We start from the raw sequence: 20242 nt of genomic DNA, 5'->3' as shown, positions 1-20242 counted from the left end.
AAGCAATTCTCCTGCCTCAGCCTCCTGAGTAGCTGGGATTACAGGTGTGTGCCACCACGCCCGGCCAATTTTTGTATTTTTAGTAGAGACGGGGTTTCACCATATTGGCCAGGCTGGTCTCGAATTCCTGACCTCAGGTAATCCGCCCGCCTCAGCCTCCCAAAGTGCTGGGATTACAGGCATGAAGCACCGCGCCCAGCCCCAGAGCTTTTTTTTTTTTTTTTTAAGAAAAAAAGATTCATGAATTTAACTAAAATTTCTCTATATAGTTGTTTATTTGTTTTAATTTTAGAGACGGGATCTTGCTGTGTTGGCCAGGCTGGTCTCGAACTCCTGGGCTCAAGCTATCTGCCCATCTAGGCCTCCTAAAGTACTGAGATTATAGGCGTAAGCCACCGTGCCTGGCCCCTACGTAGTTTTTATTTACAGAAGAATGCCAACAAATATAGAAACACAGTTTCAGTCAACACAGTAATAATCAATTCAGCCAACAATCATGCTTGGGTACCTAAATAATTGGGTAAAAGACTTTGGGGGAGCAGGATTTTTACACAATTTCAAAAGTATTTCCCCACTGATTACTAATTAAAAGCAAAGACAAAGAGACTTTTAGAGTGTAAAAATCTAGTAAATACTATCCTAATTAAATGATTAAAGTTATTATCAATGATGGACAAACTCAATCACTGCCTTTTGATGTGATGCATTGAAAAGGGCCATATCACCTCAGTAATATTTCTACCAAAATGTTTACTTGAGTCTCAGCATGAGGAAACAATCAGACAAATCCACATTGGAAGACATGTGAAAGCACTGGCCTGGATTCTTCTAAGGGCCAGATGTCATGAAAAACAAGGCTAGACAGATCACTTAGTGGAAACCAAACAGACATCACAACTGCAATGTGTGATCCTTAATTGGATCCTGGCGGCTTAAAAAATAAAAAGACTGCCAGGTGCACTGGCTCATTGCTATAAACCCAACACTTTGGGAAGCTGAGGTGGGTGGATCACTTGAGGCCAGGAGATCGAGACCAGCCTGGCCAACATGGTGAAACTCTGTCTCTACTGAAAATACAAAAAAACATAGCCAGGTGTGGTGGTGTGTACCTGTATTCTCAGCTACTCGGGAGGCTGAGGCAGAAGAATCTCTCGAACTTAATCTCACGCCTGTAATCGCAGCACTGTGCGAGGCCAGTGTGGGCGGATCACCTGAGGTCAGGAGTTCAAGACCAGCCTAGCCAACATGGTGAAACCCGTCTCTATTAAAAGTATAAAAATTAACTGGGCACAGTGGCTCATACCTGTAATCTCAGCACTTTGGGAGGCTGAGGCGGGCAGATCACCTAAGGTCAGGAGTTCAAGACCAGCCTGGCCAACATGGTGAAACCCCATCTCTACTAAAACTACAAAAATTAGCTGGGCACGGTGGCTCATACCTGTAATCTCAGCACTTTGGGAGGCCGAGGTGGGCAGATCACCTGAGGTCAAGAGTTCAAGACCAGCCTGGCCAACAGGGTGAAACCCCATCTGTACTAAAACTACAAAAACTAGCCGGGCATGGTGGTGTGCGCCTGTAATCCCAGCTACTCGGGAGGCTGAGGCAGGAGATTCGCTTGAGCCTGGGAGGCAGAGTGAGCCGAGATCATGCCACTGCACTCCAGTCTGGGCAACAGAGAGAGACTCTGTCTCAAAAAAAAAAAGAAAGAAAGAAAGAAACAACATTGGCTGTTAGTAGTGACACTAGAGATAAAAAGGGGAGAAAGGCTTTTCAGTACTCTGTTTCCCTATATACATTTCCTATTAAAGAAGGCAAGGAATTTCTAATGAAAATTTCTATATATTAAATGATAGCAGCATGGTACAGATTTGGGTAGAATTCCAGCTATATATAACATGTCTTTAAAAAAAGAAAGGGAGGAAATAAGTTAGATGTCAGTGGAAATTTTTTTCAGGCAATGAAAGTATGAATTTCTTTTCCTTTTCTCTTTTTTTGTATTTTACAAGTTTTCTGTAATGAGTTTACAGTATTTTTCTGGTTGACAAAAATAATGTCCTTTTTTTAAATGCTTGATACCATTCTTTCTATGGGATTTGTCTCTGTCCCAATCCCTTTTCTCATCCCTCTCCCCACAAAAAGTAGAAAATTCCACAGATATTATTGTTCTGTTACTCATCAGCATATAAATAACAAGAGGCTTTAAGTATATAAAATATGGCCAGGAGTATCCAATTTCAACAGGAGCACATACCATTACACTGAAGGAAGAATGCAGAGAGAAGAGAAGGACACGCCTACCTCACCTGCTGCAGTGCCTTTTCCTTTCAGGGGGTCATAGGTGTGCTGTATCTTGTTTTCTGTACTGTTCCAGGCAGACAATCAGTATCTCATGATCCTCTTTCTACTCTTTTTTGTTTTGTTGCTTTTCTTTTTTTTTTTTAAAGAATAACTGCACAAAGACTTGCCCACCTGAATAAGTGCTTGATGAACTTTAAGCTAGGGAATTTCAGCTATCAAAAAAACCCTCTGAAATTGGGAGAGCTTCAAGGAAACCACTTCACTGTTGTTCTCAGGTAAAGAACTGCAGGTGGGAATGTAGACCAGAGGGTCTGGCCCGGGCATCTTGAGTATGTTACTCATGGTTGGTCATATGGTCCTGGTGAGCTGGTACTAACAGAACAGGAGTGGCAGCAAGGGAGGGCAGAGCAGGGCCTGGCAAGGCTGGGAGAGCAAATACCTCTGTGAAAGCAAATACCTCTGTAGGATTTGTGTGGACACCTTGCCCGTTGAAAACCTAGTGCAGCCTTTGGAAAGACACCATCTCCTTCAAATACTGTGGTAAAAGACACCAAGCCGGCCGGGCGCAGTGGCTTATGCCTGTAATCCCAGCACTTTGGGAGGCCGTGGCAGGCAGATCACGAGTCGGGAGATCGAGACCATCCTGGCTAACATGGTGAAACCCTGCCTCTACTAAAAATACAAAAAATTAGCCAGGCGTGGTGGCAGGCACCTGTAGTCCCAGCTACTTGGGAGGCTGAGGCAGGAGAATGGCATGAACCCAGGAGGCAGAACTTGCAGTGAGCCGAGATCGCTCCACTGCACTCCAGCCTGGGCAACAGAGTGAGACTCCATCTCAAAAAAAAAAGACACCGAGCCTGTGATTCCACTTAAAGCACCTAGAATAGTCAAATCCATGAACATAGAAAGTAGAATAGTGGTTACTGGGGAAAGGGGTAGGGGTAATGGAAAGTTATTGTTTAGGGGTACAGACTTTCATTTTGAGAACAGGAAAAAATTTGGGAAGTAGATAGTGGTGAAGATTGTCCAACATTGTGCATATAATTAACCCATTTATGCTAGTGTTCCATTATTGGAACACTAAGTATGTAGGAATTATTTATATCCTACTGCTCAAGGTCATTGCCAAGGTCTGATTGCAGAAATTCAAAAAATTGCAACCTCTGCCATAAATGGGTTAATACCGCCAAATTGCACACTTAAAAACGGCTAAAATAGTAAATTTGACATTGTAAATATCTTACCACAACTTAAAGAAAGAAAGAAAGAGCCCTTGGGAGGTAGAGAGAAAGCTGCAGGAGAGTGAACGAAAGACTTGGAAGCTAGGCTGTAGTCATTTATGATCTGCATCCCTGAGTATTTGACTGTAACTTTTTTTCCTCTGGATAATTTGGGTCCCTGTAGAAATATAACAGGAACTGATGACCAAGTACAGCAAGCTATGAACTCTCTCAAGGAGATTGGATTTATTAACTACTATGGAATGCAAAGATTTGGAACCACAGCTGTCCCTACGTATCAGGTTGGAAGGTTGGTATTTTATTTCTTTTATCAAAAATAGCTTTCTCATAAAAAAAGCAGGGTTTGTTGTTGGTGGTGTTCTTAATTATTTCTATGTTCTCCCATGTCTGGGGCAAGGAACCACAGTCTCATGATTTTTGTTTTAAGTTAATGAATGCACAAGGTAAAAAAATCAGAGTTCAAAAGGATATGACCTGAAAAGTGAGGTTTCCTACCACTGTTGGTAACCCATCCAGAGGTTCTATTTTTATTTTTTTATTTTATTTTATATATTTATTTTTTTTGAGACAGAGTTTCACCCTTGTTGCCCAGGCTGGAGTGCAATAGCGCAATCTCTGCTCACCGCATCCTCCGCCTCCCAGGTTCTAGTGATTCTCCTGCCTCAGCCTCCTGAGTAGCTGGGTTTACAGGCATGCGCCACCATGACTGGCTGATTTTGTATTTTTAGTAGAGATGGGGTTTCTCCATGTTGGTCAGGCTGGTCTCCAACTCCCAACCTTAGGTGATCCCCCGACCTCGGCCTCCCAAAGTGCTGGGATTACAGGCATGAGCCTCCATGCCCGGCTATTTTTTTATTTTTTATTTATTTTTTATTTTTTTGAGGTGGAATCTCTGTTGTTCAGGCTGAAGTGCAGTGGTGCGATGTTGGCTCACTGCAATCTCCACCTCCAGGTTCAAGCAATTCTCCTGCCTCAGCATCCTGAGTAGCTGGGATTGCAGGCTCTTGCCACCACATCCAGCTAACTTTGTTGTATTTTTAGTAGTGACGGGAAATTCACCATGTTGGCCAGGCTGGTCTTGAACTCCTGACCTCAAATGATCCGCCCACCTCAGCCTCCTGAAGTGTTGGGATTACAGGTGTGAGCCACTGCGCCCAGCTGTATTTTTAATTTTATTTTGTAACAGGTAAGTCTTGGCTCAGTAAGTGATTCAACAGTAATCTGTTGGGTAACTCAGACCCAGAGTAGCTAGACAGAGATGTTACATTTTCTGATCTGTGTTAATACGTTTATTAAACTTTGATCTGCCCTTCCCTCACTCTTAATTTAATTTTATTTTTTATTTTTATTTTTTGAGATGAAGTCTTGTTCCTGTCGCCCAGGCTGGAGTGCAGTGGCACCATCTCCGCTCACTGCAACCTCCACCTCCCAGGTTCAAGTGATTCTCCTTCCTCAGCCTCCCGAGTAACTGGGATTGCAGGCACGCACCACCTCACTCAGCTAATTTTTGTATTTTTAGTAGAGCCGAGGTTTTGCCATGTTGGCCAGGCTGGTCTCGAACTCATGACCTCCAGTGATCTGCCCGCCTTGGCCTCCCTAAGTGCTGGGATTACAGGCATGAGCTACTGTGCCTGGGCCCCTTCCCTCACTCTTTAAAGAAAGTAATAAATGATAAAATTAGTGACATGGAATTTAAGAATTGTCATTTACTTTTAAACAATTAAGAACCCCTCTAGGGTAACCTACAGTGGGAATCCCATCAATAAATCGTTGGGTTCCTAAATCTACTTCTGGAATCCTGTTGCCCAGCAGAGATTCTGTTACATAAACTAATTATTCGCGTGGGAGTTAGAATTGTGGTAGTTACAAGCTGGAAGTTATCTGAGCGTTCATGTTCTTCCTTGTCTTTCAGACCCTTCATGTTAGCAAACTTAGGCTTAGAGAGGTCTGCCTGAACTTATCAGTTGCTTGGCTATAGTTTGGGAATAGAGTTTTCCGGGCTTCCAGTCCATTGTTTCAGCATCTAAACTATGAAGTTGCATTCATTTTTGTGATTTTAAAAGCGCAAAATGATAAAAATCTATATTTCCTCTGCCTCTTTGAGGAGGTTAAAAAGCTCAGGTGAAAACAGACTTGAGTTCTGAGGCTTAAATTACTCATCTGTAGAATGGAGATAATAATACCAATTCACAGGATGGTGAAAATGAAGTGAGATGATGTTTATGCTACATCTATTTTTATGCCTAGAATATAGTGATTGCTAATGTGTTTTCAACCTTGCTAATGGTTAGAGGACATTGATAAAATAGTAAAAATGCTAATTGTATTATGAGACAGAATAAGGGAGGGCTGTATCAACCTATAAATTTGTAATTAATTTGGCAGAAGGACAGCCATCGAATCCTATACGTTGTGTATGCCAAAGGTAGTGTAAATAAATATAAATAACTAAAATGAGGTCAAATTTATCCCACAACAAAAATTACATAGCATGACCAACGGTCAGTACGGCCAGCTCAGAATTCCAAATCATTCATTTCCACAACATAAGAATATTTCCTGCTTTCAAAGAAACCCACTGTTAACACCATAGAATTTCCTGAGGGAAAAAACAGACTTCCAGTTTATATTGTATAGGTAGAAAAATGACTTGTATCCAAAATATTAAAAGCTCTTACAACTCAAGAACAGAAAGACAACGCATTCTAAAACTTAGCAAAGGGTCTGAACAGACCTTTCTTTAAATAATGTAAACAAATGGCCAATAAGCACACAAAAAGATGCTTATCACTAATCTTTAGGAAATGCAAATCAAAACCACAGTGAGATGCCACTTCTTACCTACTAGGATGGCTAAAATAAAAAAGGCAGAGAATAACAGGTGTTAGGATTAGAGAAATTGGAACCCTTATACATTCCTGATGGAAATGTGAAATGGTATAACCATTTTGGAAAATAGCCTGACAGTTCCTCAAAAGGTTATAAAGTTAGCCTATGACCCAGGCATTTCTAGGTATATACTGAGGACAACTGAAAATCATATGTTCACACAAAAGTTTATACAGATGTTCATAGCAGCCAAAAGACTGGAAACAACCCAAATGTCCACCTACTGATGAATAGATAAACAAAATATACAATGTAATATACAATAATATACAGTGGACTATTACTTAGCAATAAAAAGGAATGAAGTACTGATACATTCTGCAACATGAATGAACCTTGAAAACATTGCTAAGTAGGCAGGGCACAGTGGCTCATGCCTGTAATCCCAACAATTTAAGAGGCCAAGGCGGCAGGATCACTTGAGGCCAGGAGTTCAAGACCAGCCTGGGCACCATAGCAAGGCCCCATCTCTACAAAATAAAATTTTTAAAAAATTAGCTGAGTGTGGTGCTGCCTGGCTTTGGTCCTGGCTACTCAGGAGTCTGAGGCAGGAGGACCACTGAAGCCCAGGAGTTTGAGGATGCAGTGAACAGTGTACCACCACTGCACTGTAGCCTAGATGACAGAGCAAGACCCTGCCTGTGAATGAATGAATGAATCAATTTCTATGAAATTTCCAATGTAAGCAAATCTATAGAAAAAGAGCTGGAACAGGACCAATGGGGAGTGACTACTAATGGGACAGGATTTTTTTTTGGTGGGGGTGGGTAATAAAAATGTTCTAAAATTGTGTAATGCTCCACAGTTCTTTAAAAATACTAAAAGCCATTGAATTGTACACTTACATGGGTGAATTATATGTTATGTGAATTATTGAATAACTCAATAAAAACTTTGAAAAAAAGAAAGTGAGCCAGGCACAGTGGCTCACGCCCGTAATCCCAGCCCTTTGGGAGGCCGAGGTGGGTGGCAGATTGCTTGAGGTCGGGAGTTTGAGACCAGCCTGGCCAACATAGTGAAACCCTCCCTCTACTAAAAATACAAAAATTATCTGAGTGTGGTGGCATGCACACCTGTAATCCCAGCTACTCAGGAGGCTGAGGCAGGAGAATTGCTTTAGCCCGGGAGGCAGAGGTTGCAGTGACCCAAGATTGTACCACTGCACTCCAGCCTGGGCGACAGAGTGAAACTCTGTCTCAAAAAAATAATAATAAAGTAAAATAAAGTCAAAATGGGCCAAAGATCTAAACATAAGAGCTGCACTTATGCAAACTCTTAGAAGAAAACATGGGGGAAAACTTCATGATATTGGATTTGTCAGTGGTTTCTTGGATATGACACCAAAAGCACAGGCAACAAACAAAAAATAGATAAGTTGGACTTTATCAAAATTAAAAACATGCATCAAAGGATGCTATCAACAGAATGAGAAGATAACCCACAGAATAGGAGAAAATATTTCAAATCATACATCTGATAAGAGACTTAAATCTAGAATATATAAAGAACAACTCAACAACCAAAGAAAAACCAATTCAAAAATGGAGAAAGGATTTCAATAAATGTGTTTCCAAAGATAGACAGACTGGTGTTCAACATCACTAGTCATTAGGGAGATACAAATCGAAACCACCACGAGGTACCACTTCATATCCATTGGGAAGGCTATTATCACAAAACAACAAATAACAAGTGTTGGTAAGGGTACAGAGAAATTAGAAACCTGGGCTTTGCTGGTGGGGATGTAAAATAATATAGCCATTGTGGAGAACAGTATGGTGATTTCTTAAGAAATTAATTATAGGCCGGGCGCAGTGGCTCATGCCTGTAATCCCAGCACTTTGGGAGGCTGAGGTGGGTAGATCACGAGGTCAAGAGATCGAGACCAGCCTGACCAACATGGTGAAAACCCATCTCTACTAAAAATACAAAAATTAGCCGGGTGTGGTGGCACATGCCTGTAGTCCCAGCTACTCAGGAGGCCGAGGCAGGAGAATCACTTGAACCCAGGAAGCAGAGCTTGCAGTAAGCCGAGATGGTAGCACTACACTCCAGCCTGGCGACAGAGCGAGACTCTGTCTCAGAAAAAAAAAAAAAAAAAAAGAAAAGAAATATAAATTATGTTATGATCCAACAATTCCACTTCTCAGTATATACCCAAAAGAAATGACAGTGGGAACTCACCAGATATTTGTACACTCATGTTCATAATAGCACCATTCACAATAGCCGAAAGGTAGGAGCTACCCAGGCAACCCAAGTGTTTATCCAAACAAAATGTGGCCCATACATACAATGGAATGTGTAAGCCTTTCAAAGGAGGGATTTTTTTTTTTTTTTTTTTGAGATGGAGTCTTGCTCTGTCGCCCAGGCTGGAGTGCAGTGGCGCCATCTCAGCCCATTGCAACCTCCACCTCCTGGGCTCAAGCGATTTAAAAGGAGGGAAATTTTGACACGTGCTGTCACATGGGTAAGCATTGGAAACTTAATGTTACCTGACATAAGCCAGTAACAAAAGGACAAGTATGGTATGATTTCTCTTACATGAGGTTCCTAGAGTAGTCAAAGCCATAGGCAGAAAGAATGGTGGCTTACAGGGGTTAGGGGGCTGGGTGGATAGGGATTTATTATTTAATGGGGATAGAGTTTCAGTTGGGGAAGATTAAAAAGTTCTGGAGGTAGACAGTGGTGATGGTTGCCCGACAGTGTAAATGCACTTAATGCTACAGAAGTGTATACTTAAAAATAGCCAAAAAGGTAAATTTTATGTTACATGTATTTTACCACAATAAAATAAAAGAAGGTAGAAGAAGGAAAGATAAAGTAAGAAAAGTACAAAACATCTGGCCAGGCGTGGTGGCTCACACCTGTAATGCCAGCACTTTGGGAGGCCAAGGCAGGCAGATGACGAGGTCAGGAGATCGAGACCGTCCTGGCAAACACGGTGAAACCCCATCTCTACTAAAAAAATACGAAAAAATGGCCGGGCGCGGTGGCTGACGCCTGTAATCCCAGCACTCCAGGAGGCCGAGGGGGGCAGATCACAAGGTCAGGAGATCAAGACCATCCCGGCTAACACAGTGAAACCCCGTCTCTACTAACAATATAAAAAATTAGCCAGGTGTGGTGGCAGGCGCCTGTAGTCCCAGCTACTTGGGAGGCTGAGGCAGAAGAATGGCATGAACCCGGGAGGTGGAGCTTGCAGTGAGCCGAGATCACGCCACTGCACTCCAGCCTGGGTGACAGAGCGAGACTCCATCTCAAAAAAAAAAGTACAAAACATCTTAACGTGCAGCGTGCTAGATAGTACAGCCTATTGTAAACCAAATCTCTGTATATTTAATATGGCATTGTATACTAAACTTTTACAGTATATGGTAGCATCTTAAAGGCGTTGAAAAGTCCTGCAGTTAAGAAACTATTTAATATGTTACATCAGGTGTTGGCAAAGGTTTTCTGTAAAGGAACAGTTAGTTAATATTTTAGGCTTTGTGGGCCATTCAATGTTTGTTGCAGGTACTGAACTCTGGAGTTACACTGCGAAAGCAGCCATGGATAATATGCAAAGCAATGAGCATGGCTGTTTTCTAGTAAAACTACAGAATTAGGTGGACAACCAGATTGGGCCTGCATGCTGTAATTGATATTTAACAAAGGTTTTTTTGTTTTATTGTGTTTTGTTTTTGAGATGCAGTTTTGCTCTGTCGCCCAGGCTGGAGTGCAGTGGCACCATCTCAGCTCACTGCAACCTCTGTCTCCTGGGTTCAAGCAGTTCTCCTGCCTCAGCCTCCCAAGTAGCTGGGACTACAGGCACGTGCCACCATGCCCAGCTATTTTTTTTTTTTTTTTTTGTATTTTTAGTAGAAATGGGGTTTCACCATTTTAGCCAGGATGGTCTTGATCTCCTGACTTTGTGATCCGCCTGCCTCAGCCTCCCAAAGTGCTGAGATTACAGGCGTGAGCCACCATGCCCGGCCTAACAAAGGTTTTTTAGTGTAAAAATCTATGTCTGTTATATCTGTCAGACCAGTCCCTAGTACCAACTAGTACTATACTCTTTTTGTCAGTATTGGCTAAAAGATTATCCAAGTAAATAATTTATCACCCCAGGACTATATTTAAGGACTGATTTAACATGGCTTGTTCCAGGACTGTGGAGGTGGGCAGCAATAGGAAATCTGTTGATGTAATTACACTATTGGATTGAAAATCCAGGTGATGTCATCGGTAGATACCAAATAGCATTTTAGATCATTTAATATCCAGAAATGCCCAGTATTGTGTAATTTAAATGTGAAAATAAAGAACCATAATTAACTGGAAAAACAGAAAAATTAATAGAAGAGGATTGCTATATTCTTTTGATAGAGAAGGGTCTTTCTAAACATGACTCCAAGATGAGAAATCTTAAAACTTTCAGATATAATCCACAAAATATAATTTCTGTGCAGCAATACTATAGTAAAAGTTAAAGGAAGAATTACATACACTTACAGATTTGCCAACAAAAATATGCCCTAAAGTGTTAACAGTGCTTAATTTCTTAGAGATTGAATAATGCATAACCTTTCTTATGTACCATTCAGTTTTTTGAAAGCATATATAGGCCAGGCATGGTGGCTCATGCCTATAATCCCTGCACTTTGGGAGGCCAAGGCGGGCTGATCACTTGAGGCTAGGAGTTCGAGACCATCCTGGTCAACACGGTGAAACCTCGTCTCTACTAAAAATACAAAAATTGGCCGGGCACAGTGGTACGTGCCTGTAATCCCAGCACTTTGGGAGGCCGAGGCAGGCGGATCACGCGAGGCCAAGAATTCAAGACCAGTCTGGCCAACATGGCACAACCCCATCTCTACTAAAAATATAAAAATTGGCCAGGCATGGTGGCGCAAGCCTGTAATCTCAGCTGTTTGGGAGACTGAGGCACAAGAATCGCTTGAACCCGGCAGGCAGAAGTTGCAGTGAGCTGAGATTGTGCCACTGCACTCCAGCCTGGGCAGCAGAATGAGAGTCCATCTCAAAAAAAAAAAAAAAAAAAAATTAGGCAGGCACGCTGACTCAGCCTGTAGTTTCAGCTGTGCAGGAGGATGATGCAGGAGAATTGCTTAAGCCCAAGAGCCAGAGGTTGCGGCGAGCCAAGATCATGCCACTGCATTCTAGCCTAAACAACAGAGGGAGACTGTCTCAACAAATAAAAATTTTTTAAAAAGCATATAACCTTTGTAATCATCAAATATATAGATATTTTGACAAGAATGATAAAGAAGAGTAAATCGTATTTATTCTATCTATTTGCCTAGGCAAGAAGGTATTAACATGGAGAAATCTTTTGAGAAGTTTCAAACAAGTTTTCACACATAAAGACTTAACTGTGATTTATATAAATAATACCATGTGGGCCGGGCACGGGGGCTTATGCCTGTAATCCCAGCACTTTGGGAGGCCAAGGCGGGTGGGTCACAAGGTCAGGAGTTCGAGACCAGCCTGACCAATATGGTGAAACCCCATCTCTACTAAAAAAAAAAAAAAAAAAAAAGCTGGGCATGGTGGTGGGTGCCTGTAGTCCTAGCTACTCAGGAGGCTGAGGCAGGAGAATGGCGTGAAACGGGGAGGCGGAGGTTGCAGTGAGCCGAGATCGCATCATGGCACTCCAGCCTGGGCAACAGAGCAAAACTCCACCTCAAAAATAAATAAATAAATAAATAATACCATGTGTAACTACTTAAAGCATGACTATGTAGTATTTATACTATTATCACATTTTTAAGCTGAAATGATATTAAATGTTACAGGTAAGCATTATGTTTTCCTTTTTATTATTTTTTAAAAGCTCTTTGGCACTTGAAGTTCTTTTACATTTGAAATCTGTATCATATTAGATTTTCTGCTTACTTTTAAGTTTAATGAGATAATGTAGGACCAGGTGTAATGGCTAACACCTGTAATCCCAACACTTTGGGAGGCCAAGGTGGAAAGATCACTTGAGCCCAGAAGTTTAAGACCAATAGTGAGACCCCATCTCTACAATAAATTAAAAACTTAGCCAGGTATGGTGGTGTGCATCTGTAGTCCCAGCTACTGTCAGGATGGTGGGAAAGCTGAGGTGGGAGAATCACTAGACTAGAGCCTGGGAGTAGAGCCTGGGAGGTCAAGGCTTCGGTGTATAGTTAATATGATTTGTTGACTCTTCAAAGATTTGCACATATAAAGTTTTATCTTCATGCAAAATTTAGTAAAATAAATGTTGTTTAATTTTAGAGCTATACTACAAAATTCCTGGACAGAAGTCATGGATTTAATATTGAAACCCCGCTCTGGAGGTGAGAATAAAATTCATGTTAAGAAAATAAATAGAATGTATGGCTAGGTATTCATGAAATTGCTTTGAATAAAAGCTTTTGTGCAAATTGAGGTCGTTTCAGTATTTTATTTGTTTTTACAATAAAAGTATAAGTTTATTTATATTTTTCAACAGTTTTATATGTGTATTTAAGATTTATGTTCGAGACCAGCCTGACCAACATGGAGAAACTCCGTCTCTACTAAAAATACAAAAAAATTAGCCCGGCATGGTGGCCCACGCTTGTGGTCCCAGCTACTCGGGAGGCTGAGGCAGGAGACTCGCTTGAACCCAGGAGGCTGAGGTTGCGGTGAGCCGAGATGGAGCCATTGCACTCCAGCCTGGGCAACAAAAGCGAAACCCTGTCTCAAACAAACAAAAAAACAGATTTATAATTTATATCCTATTTTAGCTTTTTTTTTTTGATAAGGAGTTTTAGTCTTGTTTCCCAGGCTGGAGTGCAATGGCATGATCTCAGCTCACTGCAACCTCCGCCTCCTGGGTTCAAGTGATTCTCCTGCCTCAGCCCCCTGAGTCGCTGGGATTACAGGCATGCAGCACCATGCCTGGGTCATTTTGTATTTTTAGTAGAGACAGGGTTTTACCACATTGGCCAGGCTGGTCTCGAACTCCTGGCCTCAAATGATCGGCCTGCCTTGGCCTCCCAAAGTGCTGGGATTACAGGCATGAGCCACCATGCTCAGCCATAATGTTGCTGGCTGGTCTGGAGCTCCTGACCTCAGGTGATCCGCCCACCTCAGCCTCCCAGAGTGTTAGGATTACAGGCGTGAGCACCACGCCCAGCCTCTATTTTAGCTCTTTAGCTTGTTCAGTGTATTAATTCATAACAGAATATAAATATATTTAAAAAATGAATATATATTTTTCTTCACTCACTACTAAATCTGAGTGTATAAGAATCTAAAACATTTCACTTGTGGTTATTTTGTTAAAACATAGTGTAATGGAATATAAAAACTTGGCAAAAACACCTTGAGGATTTGCAGTGTGAAGAAGTCACCAAAAACTTTCCAAAGAGTATCTCTAAAATCATCTTGAATGAAAAGGATTAAACTACTGATTGTCAAAATAATTATGCTCACTTTGGGTAATTCATTTGCAAACTATAAAAAGATAAAATTATCTAATTTTAAGGAAAGTAACCCATTAAACTTGACATTACAATGGAAAAAGAAGGAAGAAAGTACTACTGTGTTTTTGTCATGTTGAATCAGCTGTGATAATGAACAGTTAAATAGCTTTTACTTTTGATCTGAGGGTGATCGTATGTTGACAAAGCCAAATAGTTCTGTAAACTTTCTACATTTCCCATCTTTGCGCTTCCTCAGATGAGTGGAAGCTATAAACAGCACCTATATTTCAAGTAGCATTTTCTAATTTTGTGTTCTCTGTGAAGTGTACTTTAAGTTATGGAAGTCTGTCTATTGGGTAAGTCATTTAATCCTAGCTTTTTTCCCCCACAGCTGAAAAGGGCTACTTGGTTAAATGCAGAGAAGAATGGGCAAAGACAAAAGACCCAACTGCTGCCCTCAGAAAACTACCTGTCAAAAGGTGTGTGGAAGGGCAGCTGCTTCGAGGACTTTCAAAATATGGAATGAAGAATATAGTCTCTGCATTTGGCATAGTGAGTGCAATTTGTGAAGTCAGGCAATGGCTCAAGGTGTTTTAATGCTTTTTAAATTTCATCTTGAAAGATTTTACTAAATTTTGAAAGAGCAGAAGGTAAATAAGGATCCTTTGTTGATCTCTGAGGTGTTTCACCTGAGTAATCTTTGTTCAGACCCTGAGTGGTGATGAGGGGGTGGATGCGGGCATTACTTACTGAGGGCACAAGAACACAAGAAAAGCGTCAATGTGGAAAATAATCTTCAGTGGAAATTCTGTGTAAATTAAGTCTCTTGGTGTTTGAGAAATTCAGAATCTATTGTATAGTCATTTCTTGATCATTCTGTTACCAGAACTGTAAACTGCCTTAGTAAAAGGGTTGAACAGTAAGCAGTCTATAGTTGCATTTTAGTCTGGTTTCATCATGGTGATTCAAGAGTAGCCTACGCCAGTATTTGGATATGTATAATCCAGGACTCCATGCACTCCAGCCTGAGCAACAAAGTTAAAGTTAACAAATGTTAAAGTTTAACCCTTAAGCCTAAGTCTTACTTTTCCTAGATGCACAAAGAAAGCAGAATTCTTGCTGCATGGAATTAGTTGTCATTTCCGTCATTTAGGTTCTCTGTTTAACCGTGGAATTATGGGAGAAAGAAGCACTGTTAGCTTGAAAATTGATATGTAAATTCCTTAAGTTTGAAGACTGTGCCATTGATGTAAGGCAGGCTTGTCCAACCTACAGCCTGCGGGCCACATGCAGCCCAGGACAGCTTTGAATGTGGCCCCACACAAATTTGTAAACTTTTCCTAAAACATTATGGCCGAGCATGGTGGCTCATGCCTGTAATCCCAGCACTTTGGGAGGCCATGGCGGGCAGATCACTTGAGGCTAGGAGTTCGAGACCAGCCTGGCCAATGTGGTGAAACCCTGTCTCTACTAAAAATACAAAACAGGCCCGCACAGTGGCTCACGCCTGTAATTCCAACACTTTGGGAGGCCAACGCGGGTGGATCTCCTGAGGTCTGGAGTTCGAGACTAGCCTGGTCAGCATGGTGAAACCCTGTCTCTACTAAAAATACAAAAAATAGCCAGACGTGTTGGCAGACACCTGTAATCCCAGCTACTTGAGAGGCTGAGGCAGGAGAATCGCTTGAACCCAAGAGGCAGAGGTTGCATTCAGCCGGGATCACGCCATTGCACTCCAGCCTGGGCAACAAAGCGAGACTCCGTCTCAAAATAAATAAATAAAACGATTATCCGGACATGGTGGTGTGCACCTATAGTCTCAGCTACTCAGAAGGCTGAGGTGGGAGAATCACTTGAACCTGGGAGGCGGAAGTTGCAGTGAGCTGGGATCGTGTCATTGCACTCCAGCCTAGGTGACAGAGTGAGACCTTGTCTCAAAAACAAAAAAAAGAAAAAAATGAGAGATTAAAGTAGAAGGAAAAAAGAAAAATGAGAGATTAAAAAGAAAAAGAAAAAATGAGAGATTAAAGTAGAAGTTTTGGCTGGGCACAGTGGCTGTTGCCTGTAATCCCAGCACTTTAGGGGGCTGAGGCTGGTGGATTGCTTGAACCTAGGAGTTTGTGACCAGCCTGGGCAACACGGCAAAACCCTGTCTGTAGAAAGAAAATTCAAAGAACTAGCTTGGCATGGTGGTACACGCCTGTAGTCACAGCTACTCAAGAGGCTGGGGTGGGAGAATCACCTGAGCCTGAGAGTTTGAGGCTACAGTGAACCATGATCACGCCACTGCACTCCAGCCTGGGCGACAGAATGAAAACCTGTCTCAAAAATAAATACATAAAAGTAAATAAATACAGTAGAAGTTTCTTATTACTAGGATTACCACTAACAAGCAAAGTGTCTTAGAAAGTACAGCACTTTTTGGCTGGGCGTGGTGGCTCACGCCTGTAATTCCAGCACTTTGGGAGGCCAAGGTGGGCGGATCACCTGAGGTCAGGAGTTCGAGACCAGCCTGGCCAACATGGTGAAACCCCGTCTCTATTAAAAATACAAAAATTAGACAGGCGTGGTGGTGCACCCCTGTAATCCCAGCTACTCAGTAGGCTGAGATGGGAGAATTGCTTGAACCTGGGAGGTGGAGGCTGCAATGAGCCTAGATCGCACCACTGCACTCCTGCCTGGGCAACAGAGCGAGACCCCATCTCAAAAAAAAAAAAAAAGTGCAGCACTTTTTATATTTAGAATATGTTTTCTTGCCTATTTTTTTTCCTTCCCTCCAGATACCCAGAAATAATCGCTTAATGTATATTCATAGCTACCAAAGCTATGTGTGGAATAACATGGTAAGCAAGAGGATAGAAGACTATGGACTGAAACCTGTTCCAGGGGACCTCATTCTCAAAGGAGGTAAAAAGGCAGATGTCTTTGTTACACAACTAAGCTAGGGTTCAGTTAGTTGCCACTAGTGGCTTTAAAATCCATCCTGGCTACTAATTAAGAAAGATGTGGTGAGGCATGGTGGCACACGCCCGTAATCCTGACACTTTGGGTGGCCAAGGTGGGTGGATCACCTGAGGTCAGGTGGTCAAGACCAGCCTGGCCAATATGAAGAAACCCTGTTTCTACTGAAAATACAAAAATTAGCTGGGTGTGGTGGTGCATGCCTGTAATCCCAGCTACTCAGGCGGCTGAGGCAGGAGAATCGCTTGAACCCAGGAGGCGGATGTTGCAGTGAGCCAAGATAGTACCACTGCACTCCAGCCTAGGTGACACAGTGAGATGCCATCTCAAAAAAAAAAAGATGTCTAGTAAGTTTGAGATGAAGGGACGATGCAAACTTGCATGGGTTAGTTTGTATCTGCATCTTTAAAGAAAAAATGTATATCTGGTTTGAGTAAGCACCTCGATCTGGAACTCCCCACCTCGGGTGATCCGCCCGCCTTGGCCTCCCGAAGTGCTGGGATTACAAGTGTGAGCCATTGTGCCTGGCCTGAGTAAGCACCTCTCTCTGGGCCTCCCTTTTCTCAGCTCAAATAGGATTTGGGCTAAATGATTGCTGAAATCTCTTTCGAAACTTTGATCTAGGTCTAGCAAATAAATACACCTCTGGATGTGTCTTGTTAGCCAACCTTAAAGAGTTTCTTCAAGTCACTGGGCGCAGTGGCTCACACCTGTAATCCCAGCACTTTGAGAGCCGAGGCGGGCAGATCACGAGGTCAGGAGATCGAGACCATCCTGGCTAACACGGTGAAACGCCATCTCTACTAAAAATACAAAAAATTAGCTGGGCATGGTGGCGGGCGCCTGTAGTCCCAGCTACTCAGGAGGCTGAGGCAGGAGAATGGCATGAACCCGGGAGGCGGAGCTTGCAGTAAGCTGAGATCACACCACTGCATTCCAGCCTGGGTGACAGTGGGAGACTGTCTCAAAAAAAAAAAAAATAGAAGAGTTTCTTCAAACTCAAATAGAATGGGCATTTAGTATATGCTGTGCCCAAAATGTTCCCAAGACAGTCCTAATATCCCATCTTCCATGGAGCCCGTTCTGTGTGCCAGGCCTTGGCACTAAGCCCTGTACCTGTGTCTTTTAGTTTAAAGCCCCAGTGTTACTGTGAAGTATTTTCTCTGTTTTTTCAGGTGAGGTTTAGTCACTTGCCCAAAGTTCCACAGCTAGTTAAAAAAACAGAAAAAACTGGGATTCAGAGTTCAATCTATCTGATTCCAAACTCCATGTGTGTCTCTGGCATACTAGGCTACCATCTATTAGCTGAATACATGGTCTGCTCATCTGCAGGCAGACCCCGTAAACCCACTAAGGTTCTAACTGTGTTCAGAAATTTTAAATTATTTTTCCTGATTTAGCTTTTTTTTCCTCATGCCATGTTGGTCACATCCAGTGTATTTTAATGTCCTGGGTGCCACTGTGCTTCATCCTCTTAAGTACATTCCGGTTTTTTTTTTTAACTGTTTTTTTTTTTCCCAGCAAAATGCATCCATTTATGATGCCACTGCAAATACGATTTTGTAGTATGGTGGCTTTTCAAAGTGTTTTCTTGTGTTATTTTATTTAAGAAAGATAGAGGAACTGATTTTAAATAGGCATTCAAAAAAATGTGGATGCAGCTGAGAGATAAATGTTTTTAAATTTTCATTGAAAATTTTACTTTAGATTTGGTGCAGTAGCTCACACCTGTAATCCCAGTACTTTGGGAGGCCAGGGCAGCAGAATCACTTGAGCCCAGGAGTTCAAGACCAGCCAGGGCAACAAAGACCCATCTCTACAAAAAATTTAAAAACTAACCAGGCGTAGTAGCATGCACTTACAGTCCCAGCTTCTCGAGAGGGTGAGGCAGGAGGATCACTTGAGCCCAGGAGGTTGAGGCTGCAGTGAACCTTAATCACACCACTGCACTCTGGCCTGAGTGGCAGAGCAAGACCCTGTCTTAAAAAACAAAAAAGAATTTCTTTTACTTTTTCTAAGTCCTTGATTTTTATTTCTTGGGTAGAGTAGAAAAGACAGAAGGATATATATCCAAACTTAATTTTTTTTTTTTTTTCCTTTGAGATAGGGTCTCACTCCAGCACCCAGGCTGGAGCACAGTGGTGCAGTCACATCTCACTGCAGCCTCAACCTGCCAGGCTCAGGTGATCCTCCTGCCTTAGCCTCCTGAGTAGTTGGGACTACAGGTGTTTGCCACCCACCCAGCTAATTTTTATGTTTTTTGTAGAGATAGGGTTTCGCCATGTTGTCCAGGCTGGTCTGGAACTCCTGGGCTCAAGCAGTCTACCCACCTCAGCATCCCAGAGTGCTGGGGTTACAGGCATGAGCCACTGCTCCTGGCCCCAGCTTAATTTCTTTTTCCTTTTTTTCTTTCTTTTTTTTCTTTTTTGAGAGGAGTTTCACTCTTGTTACCCAGGCTGGAGTGCAATGGTGTGATCTCAGCTCACTGCAACCTCTGCCTCCCGAGTTCAAGTGATTCTCCTGCCTCAGCCTCCCGAGTAGCTGGGATTACAGGCATGTGCCACCATGCCTGGCTAATTTTAGTATTTTTAGTAGAGACGGGGTTTCTCCATGTTGGTCAGGCTGGTCTCGAACTCCCGACCTTGAGTGATCCACCCGCCTTTGCCTCCCAAAGTGCTGGGATTACAGGCGTGAGCCACCGCGCCTGGCATAATTTCTTTAAGCTTTCAAGTCATTGAACCTGTACCAACTTGTACTTCTGACTTGCTTAGATGTGTATACTTCTAGAAGATTGAGTTCATAACAATATTGCCTGTTTTCTTAATTTATTGTTCACTTGTGAATTTACAGCCACAGCCACCTATATTGAGGAAAATGATGTTAATAATTACTCTATCCATGATGTGGTAATGCCCTTGCCTGGTTTCGATGTTATCTACCCAAAGCATAAAAGTAAGTTCCCTGTATGGGGAAAATAGTTAAAACAAGTTTAACATAATGAAGCTACTATTTCAAGCATATATAAACTTTGGTTATTTATGACAGTCTCCCAGAAAGGGATGCATTCACATGGATAACTTAAATTAAGAAATTCTACCTCTGAATCTAAACTAAAAGTTGAAATTATAAAATAAAATAAATAGGCCAGGTGCAGTGGCTCATGCCTATAATCCCAATACTTTGGGAGGCTGAGATGGGTGGATTGCTTGAACTCTGGAATTTGAGACCAGCCTGGGCAACCTGGCAAAACCCCGTCTCTACTAAAAATACAAAAATTAGCCGGGCTTGGTAGTGCGCACCTGTGGTTCCAGCTACTTGGGAGGCTGAGGTGGAAGGATGTCTTGAGCCCAGGAAGCAGAGGTTGCGGTGTGCCGAGATCATGCTACTGCACTCCAGACTCGGTGACAGAGCAAGACT

At 42.3% G+C, this 20242-nt stretch overlaps 1 protein-coding gene across 5 annotated transcripts in view; it reads left to right on the top strand.

The window, feature by feature from the left end:
* The window catches only part of PUS7 (pseudouridine synthase 7), a 65249-nt gene that overhangs the window by 37044 nt on the left and 7963 nt on the right, over positions 1–20242 (top strand). For 3 of the 5 annotated variants that reach the window (XM_054494815.2, XM_054494816.2, XM_063668427.1), the window contains exons 8-13: positions 2445–2573; positions 3703–3828; positions 12690–12751; positions 14256–14416; positions 16645–16771; positions 19676–19777. In XM_054494815.2, coding sequence (XP_054350790.1) covers positions 2445–2573; positions 3703–3828; positions 12690–12751; positions 14256–14416; positions 16645–16771; positions 19676–19777 — 707 coding nt within the window. The remainder of the gene's footprint in view (positions 1–2444; positions 2574–3702; positions 3829–12689; positions 12752–14255; positions 14417–16644; positions 16772–19675; positions 19778–20242) is intronic. The other 2 variants (XM_063668426.1, XM_063668425.1) reach the window with 1 other exon arrangement.

The sequence above is a fragment of the Pongo pygmaeus genome, chromosome 6 (assembly GCF_028885625.2).
Source record: "Pongo pygmaeus isolate AG05252 chromosome 6, NHGRI_mPonPyg2-v2.0_pri, whole genome shotgun sequence".
NCBI classification, from domain to species: Eukaryota; Metazoa; Chordata; class Mammalia; order Primates; family Hominidae; genus Pongo; species Pongo pygmaeus.
This window is presented reverse-complemented; position numbering and strand designations above follow the sequence as displayed.